Source organism: Apodemus sylvaticus, chromosome 13 (genome assembly GCF_947179515.1).
Source record: "Apodemus sylvaticus chromosome 13, mApoSyl1.1, whole genome shotgun sequence".
NCBI lineage: Eukaryota > Metazoa > Chordata > Mammalia > Rodentia > Muridae > Apodemus > Apodemus sylvaticus.
This window is the reverse complement of record NC_067484.1, coordinates 66,236,703-66,244,617: the sequence shown is the minus strand read 5'-3', so window position 1 is coordinate 66,244,617 and position 7,915 is coordinate 66,236,703. Positions and strand designations below refer to the sequence as shown.

Below are 7,915 nucleotides of genomic sequence, written 5' to 3'. Positions count from 1 at the left end.
GTTTAATCTCATTCCAGGGCCAGTTGGAATCCCCTCAGGGGAGGATGTAAAGAGGGTGATGTCACAGAATGATCCAGATTGGAACCTTTTTTAGAGGAAATGCAGGATTTCTTTTCTTCTCCATCCATTGTATTTGCCTTCACATGCATTAGATGGTAAATCAACAATAACTGACACCACCATAAAATACGAACAGGTGAACAATTAATAACAATCAGTATGCTACACACACAACATAGCTTACCAGGTGCTCAATGTGGTACTGCCCATGTTTTCAGTTTTGTTTTGGTTTTGATTGTGCATGTGTGTGTGTGTGCGCACATGCATTATGAAACCCCAGGTTTTAAATAATAAGACTTATTTCACATTGTGTGTGATATTAGAAATGGAAACATAAACAGGTTGGAAAATAATTGTGGATGTTTAACATACTGGGCCCAAGGGAGTGATTTGTAGTACTTAATAATACAGTTAGCACTAACTCCATTTTCCTAATGTTGATTGTTTTTCCAGTCCCCTGGAAGGTACCACACTGAAGCTTTTAGTACGTTGGCTTCCTCTGGACTGAGTATAGAATTGGGTTGTTACTTCATTTGAAAAATGAGAAAACTACATTAGAATGTCAGGAAATTTGTTGGGTCATTAACTCGACTCTGCCCTTCAAAATAAATATGTCAGCCTTAATTTCCAATGGAGGTAGCTCACCTATATCCCCAAGTTCATGGAGCCCTTCTTGGGAGATGAACTGGTTATAAATCACAATGAGTGGGGACAGGGATGTAGAACTTGACCTTGAGTGATCCCCTCGAGTGGATGGAAATGCAGGTACAGAGAAAGGGTGAAGAAGAGAGACTTTTATTTACTCCTTTGTTCCCCGTCCATATAATTTCCACGGGCAGTAATAATCATTATAGCTACAAACCGTAATGGCTCTATAACCATCCTGTAGCTTCTAAAACACTCTTGAAAATGAAAACAAATGATGCAATAAGTACAATCAGCGTTCGGGAAAGCTGACCACAGCACATGTCCAGGCGAGAACATAAACACATGCAGCACTGTCCCTACCTAGAGCCCAGGACCTTATACCTCAACATCCCAACTGCCACCACAGGCCTTAGTGCTCAGAGATGCTTTACTGTCAAACTGCATCCTCCCGTTGTCCCTTCAAGGCATCCAGAAACACCGTCTTAACATCTGTAAAATGTACCCCATTAAGCATAACAGAATGAATAAACACGCCCCAAGAGCAACATTATTAAAAATAAGTGTGTTATGCTCTCCTAGCTCCAATTAAAAGGAAAGGCTCAAGGGCAGGAAATTGATTTTTTTCCCCTTAATGTTTAAATGACTTGAACCTAACTAGTGTATCTGTACAATTTGCTAACACCCTCATTAGAGTTATGCTAAATAGCCAAACACAACAGTGGCAAGGAAAACGCCATGGAATGATTTTATGTGAATAAGGGGCTTAATTAAAAGTGACTTAATTTCCTTCCTTTGGGACTCTAGATGTTCGAGGTAGCAGGATCAGTGACATGTATTTCTTTGAGATTAAATTGAGGCTTTGGTAAAAGAAGGGGTAGTAGTATTTGGCAAATTGATAGTAAAAGAGGTTTTAAAAACATTTAGCTGCTTTACCCAAAGTCCAGCCACTTTTCCCTCAGAAAATACAGCCTAACTGATCAGATATTCTCTTTCCTATCTTCGGGCCTGTGTCATTGTTCTCTATAAATTCGCAAGACTTTCTCTTGCAAATGGAGATAAATTGGGTTCTTTCCCTACCTAGTTTGTTGAAACTGTGAGTAAATCTGTTTTATTTTTAAAATTAACTATTTTTTTTTTCACCAAAGATGCTTCCATCAAACTGAATCTGTGTCATTCGGGTTGTCTACTAATGCCTCTCCTGTTGATCTGATACATCTGTGTCCTCATAACTTTGAGGCCACTTCGAGGGGGGTCCCAGGACTCTTCCTTCCTTTGGTTCTTGTCTGTGCCATCACACTGCTCAATGCGGTAGAGACCTTGGCTTGCTTCTAATTCATGGAATAGGGTCCAGGATATATATTACAGGGTATCTCTGATCATAATACCAGCAGTTGCAGTGCCTGTCTAGTAAGGGACTTTCCCTTGTGGGGTTTGAAGAAGCAAGCTATTCGACCCTCCCAGAGGGCAGAGAACTCAGGGAGGCCCCCTGCTGCTGTCTAGCAGGGAAATTAAGTGATACTGCCAAGAGCTGATCTGCCAAGCACCTGCTGCTCAGGAGGCCTGGGGGGATGGGTTATCAGCAGAGTCCATCCCGGCCACCAACTCCATAAAGGGTCATCACTTTGGTTGCCCCTCAGCCTTCTTTCCAGTCTGTGTTTCTCTGATCTGCAGGGACTGTGAGGCAATCAACTAATTTGTAATCCTCTAAAGATTATTTTTTTTAGTATTGTCTGTATGTATGATGTGTGTGTGTGTGTGTGTGTGTGCCACAGTATGTATGGGGGCATTAGAGGACAGTTTTTAGGAGTTGGTTCTCCCTTTCTGCAGTTGGATCGAGGGACTGAACTCAAGCTGTTACGCTTGCACTGGCAAATGCCTTTTCCTCATTAGTTACCTCGATGACCTCTAATCTGTGTATCCTGATTGATTCTGGATATTAAATTACTTGTGTCTCTGTGAGAAAGAAAGAGCACAGCTGATGGTTAGTCACTCCCTTTTTTGGGAAACCAGAATCAGTTCAAGGGACATTTACCAGTGTGTGCTTTGCAGATTCCAGGGATCTACTTCCCTGTCTCCAATCTGTCTTTACCAGCAACAGTCAAAATGAATTGCACCGTCTCCTAACAAAGGAGGATCTTGTACAATGCATTGCTTTAAGCTCATGCTAGTTTTAAAAAAAAGGAAAAAATGAAAATGGAAGCATTATGATCCAATAAACATTTTATTTTATTTTTTTAAATAACAAAAGTGTTCCTTTCTCCCTGATGCTTGGTGTTGAGAGTACAGATTGCCTTTTGGCCTTGGGACACACATTTATTATCTAAAAATATCTCCAGCTCTTAGCGGTTAAGGCAGGCAGATCGAAGATGGTCTGGTCTATATGGTGAGTTCCAGAACACCCTGGACTACAGATTGGGAAGCTGTCTTTAAAAATAAGTCTCAACACACACACACACACAAAATCCGACAAAAATAAAAATAAAAATTTTCTTAATTCTGCAAAGATTTAAACAAAAAAATCAGTGTTTCCCCCGGGGTTTGACTTTTAATTTTGTAATTTTTTCTTTTATGAATTAATGAGGTTAGGCATCTGAGGCCCACCTGTTCATCCTCTCCTAGCGGGGTCCAGAAGAGACCCCACTGGCTCACACCATCAAGCATACAGTCCTTGCTATACAGCCAGCCAGCCTCGCTTGCAGGGCAGCATGCCCCTTGTACCGCGCACGCGCCCAGCGCGGGCCCTGTGGTCCTGGGGCTCTGCGGCCGGGGCCGGCCGTTGGGGAGGTTTTCATCTCCTTGGCTTTTGATCCTCTGCGCTTCCCTGCTCCGCCCCTGCCTCCGCCCCAGCACAGCGCTGGCCCTGCTCTTCTCACAGGAAGGTGGCGGCCTGAGGCCCCACGGGCTGCAGTGCCCAGATGAACTCCAGCGACCCAGGCTGCCCCATGGCCTCGCTCTACGTGGGGGACCTGCATCCTGATGTGACCGAGGCGATGCTCTACGAGAAGTTCAGCTCTGCCGGGCCCATCCTTTCCATCCGGGTATACAGGGACGGGATCACACGCCGCTCCCTGGGCTATGCTTCCGTGAACTTTGAGCAGCCTGCTGATGCCGAGCGCGCTTTGGACACCATGAATTTTGATGTCATCAAGGGCAAGCCGGTCCGCATCATGTGGTCTCAGCGTGATCCATCACTTCGCAGGAGTGGAGTAGGCAATGTGTTCATTAAAAATTTGAACAAGACCATTGATAATAAAGCGCTGTATGATACATTCTCTGCTTTTGGCAATATTCTTTCCTGCAAGGTGGTTTGCGATGAGAATGGCTCCAAGGGCCATGGATTTGTACATTTTGAGACAGAGGAGGCAGCGGAAAGAGCCATCGAGAAAATGAACGGAATGCTTCTGAATGACCGCAAAGTGTTTGTTGGACGGTTTAAGTCTCGGAAAGAACGAGAAACAGAGCTTGGAACGAGGACCAAGGAGTTTACCAACGTTTACATCAAGAACTTTGGGGACCGCATGGATGATGAGACCCTGAATAGCCTCTTCGGCAGGTTTGGACAGGTTCTAAGTGTGAAAGTCATGACTGATGAAGGTGGGAAATCTAAAGGATTCGGGTTTGTCAGCTTTGAAAGGCATCAAGATGCGCAGAAAGCGGTGGAGGAGATGAATGGAAAGGAACTCAATGGAAAACACATTTACGTTGGTCGGGCTCAGAAAAAAATGGACCGTCACATAGAACTTAAGCGCAAATTTGAACAGGTGACACAAGATAGGAGCATTAGATACCAGGGCATTAACCTTTATGTGAAAAATCTGGATGATGGTATTGATGATGAACGTCTCCAGAAAGAATTTTCTCCGTTTGGAACAATCACCAGTACAAAGGTTATGACAGAGGGTGGTCGCAGTAGAGGATTTGGTTTTGTGTGTTTCTCCTCCCCAGAAGAAGCCACGAAAGCTGTTTCAGAAATGAATGGGAGAATTGTGGCCACGAAACCACTTTATGTAGCTTTAGCCCAGCGCAAAGAAGAGCGTCAGGCTCACCTCACTAACCAATATATTCAAAGAATGGCAAGTGTTCGATCTGGGCGGAACCCTATTATCAGCCCCTATCAACCAGCGCCTTGCGGTTACCCTGTGGCCGCTGTCCCACAGACTCAGAACTGCACTCCGTGCTGCCCTAGCCAAAATGCTCAACCAAGGCCCAGTGCCCGCTGGACTGCCCGGCCTCCTCCATTCCCCAGTGTGCCTGGTGCTATCCACCCAGCGGTTCCTAGATCATCATTTACTACCGTAAAACCAAGTTCTTCACATGTTCAAGTCATGGCAGCACATCATATTACTAACACATCGGGGCAGACAACGTGTCAACGTCCTGCCCCAGTCTCTTCAGCTGCAACTACTCCTGTGCGCTCGATTCCACAGTATAAGTATGCCGCAGGAGTCCGGAACTCCCAGCAACATGTGAATGCCCAGTTGGTGCAGCAGCCTGCTGCTGTTCGTGTACAGGGTCAGGAACCTTGGACTGCTTCCATGTTAGTAACTGCTCCTCAAGAGCAAAAACAAATGTTGGGCGAAAGGCTGTTTCCTCTCATCCAAGCCATGCACCCAACTCTGGCTGGTAAGATCACCGGCATGTTACTAGAGATTGACAACTCGGAACCACTTCATATGCTTGAGTCTCCAGAGTCTCTGTATTCTAGGACTGAGGAAGCTGTGGCCATACTCCAAGCCAACCAAGCGAAAGAAGCTGCCCAGAGAGCTGTGGGCAGTACCTCTGGTGTCCCAATTGTTTAAACTGATCAGAGACCTCAAAAAAGAAACTCACACTTTGCAGAAGAAAAAAAAATCTAAACATTGAAAAAAAACATAAATATTATTTAAAAAAATAGTAAAATATAAAATAAATAAAAAAGGAAAGGAAACTTTGAACTTTATGTACTGAGCAAATGTCAGGTCTAGTATCTAAGCCTGGCCTGACTTAAAAACCAGCAGCCCCCCTGACAGAAATAGTAGAATCTACAAACCAATATTTTGTAGACCCCAGGAAAAGCATTTTCAGCAAAGTAGAAACTTAGAGCATCCTTTTAATTTTGTAATTCTTTATTGTTTAATAGCTCAAAATGTTAGTTCTAATAGCAGAATTGATAACTGAGCAAGTAAACATAATTTGAATTATAAAATTCTTGCTTTAATAAAAACTTACACAGTGAAAAAAAGAATACCAGATGTTATGTAGGTAGGGATTACGTGCTCTATCATTGTCTTTGTATTACTCTATATTAAATTGTATATTAGAATAAAGAACAACTAGATGACTTAGTCTTGTGCCAAGTGATATGCACCAGGGTGGGGGAGGGTTAATTTGCACACTGATAGTATAAGATCCCAAGTTGGCTGGACATTGTCTTAATACAGTGTGCAATCCTTCAAGGAATACAAACCATTGATTTTCTGACCCCTAGGGCCCCAGGATTACCTCCTGTTAGTGGAAAATCCAATCATGGAAACTGAGACAGGACACAGGAAACAGGAGACAAGGACACAGGAAGACATAGCCTAGATCCCTCTACTTCTTTAAGTCCCGCTGGTAGAAGGAGGAAGGCACAGAAGAGCATCTCTCCTCTTTTTATCCAGCAATGAGGCCGGAACAGATGCTTAAATGGCAGGCATAGGGTGGATATTTAAATGAGGTTAAGAAAACACAAGAAAAAGAACAGTTTCGAGGAGCAGATCACAGATATAGAAGCTGTTTAGAAATGGCTGCAGATACAGTCTGAAAAAGCCACGGTCATATATACACATTCACCAATCCAATGTGTAATTCACGAACTCAACCACCATTTGCCTGGAGTCAGCACTGCTGCTGGGGACAGATGCTTATACAACATCGACATGGTCCCAGAAACCACTCAGGTGTAGTATGTGCAAAGACCCAGAGAAATAGAGTGAGCCGAGGGTCTAGGCAAGAAACTCTTTAAGAGGATGGAGGCAGGGGCAAAGGAAAGAAAAGAGGGAGGGAGAGCAAGTGTGTGTGTGTGTGTGTGTGTGTGTGTGTGTGTGTGTGTGTGAGAGAGAGAGAGAGAGAGAGAGAGAGAGAGAGAGAGAGCACAGAATGGAAATCCAAGTGAAGCAAGAATGTCAGGAAATGAAGGTGAGGTGTTCCCCTGAACTGCTGAACTTCCATTTTGCATTTCCCAAGAAACCCTGGACTGTTTTGGGGGCTTTTCCAAGGGTCTGTCTTCTGATACTTTTGCTTTAAACCCTACTAGGGTCATAGAACATAGTAATAGGACCTTAGCTGTGTATCAGAAGGTGACTCCATACCTCTTAGCAATCCTGGTGTGATACAATGAACTATCCAACTGGCTTATTTTCTGGGCCATAGTGGGTGCTCAGTATCCAATAGCTACCATTCTGCTCTTAGCCTTATCTTTTAATGCTGAAGCATCCATATACAGACTGTATTCTTAGGGATACTGTATTATTCTTAGGGATGAGAGGAGTGTCATGAAGGTTGCTAAGGGGCAGATTTGCAAGGTGACTCCTTTTTTAAAAGAAGACATCCATCTAATTTCTGGCTGTCCCTGAGACACACTGATCTGCCAATAGGATCCTGTTTACCATTTCACTAGCTCTTCTGCCTCTGCCTTTACTGTCTAATCACTCCCCAGTAGCCTTACTTTCTCCCAAGTTCATCCCCAAAGCTGTCTCCTGGACTCAAGAAATGTCTTATCATTAACTAAGACTTTAAACAGACTTGAAATTAGCAAACACAGTTTGAAAAAAATACTACTCATCAAACCCAAACTAGATTTAAAAATACAAGAAGCCTGGCTAGGATTGGGGCTCTAGGATCTGGTTCCTAGCAAAAATAGTCAAAAGGACAGCAATGCCCCCAGGTAACATGGGTTTGCACGTGGGTGCTAGTAGAGAAAAGACTGGCATATTTTAGAACCAAGATAAATTGTTGGGTATAAAACAATGATCCCTCATCAACTGCTGAACCTGAAAGTAATTGACAACTTCAGGGCTGAGCACAAGCACAGTCCCTTCACGTGCCCTTTCATGGCTGCCAGTAAATTTAAAGAAAGCAGACAACTTCGATTCAGGGAGGAGGGACACTGAGAGGAAGTGGGTAGGGAGGAGACAAAACACAAATGCAAAAGATATTCGTTGAGTCTCCAAGTCTCTGGCACCATTGT

General features: G+C 43.8%; 1 protein-coding gene across 1 annotated transcript; it reads left to right on the top strand.

Moving 5' to 3' along the window:
• Nucleotides 1–3,623: 3,623 nt before the first annotated feature.
• On the top strand, nt 3,624–5,507 carry LOC127663934 (polyadenylate-binding protein 1-like). Its single transcript, XM_052155753.1, has one exon. It carries the CDS (start codon nt 3,624–3,626, stop codon nt 5,505–5,507), a length of 1,884 nt encoding a protein of 627 aa, XP_052011713.1.
• Nucleotides 5,508–7,915: the final 2,408 nt, after the last annotated feature.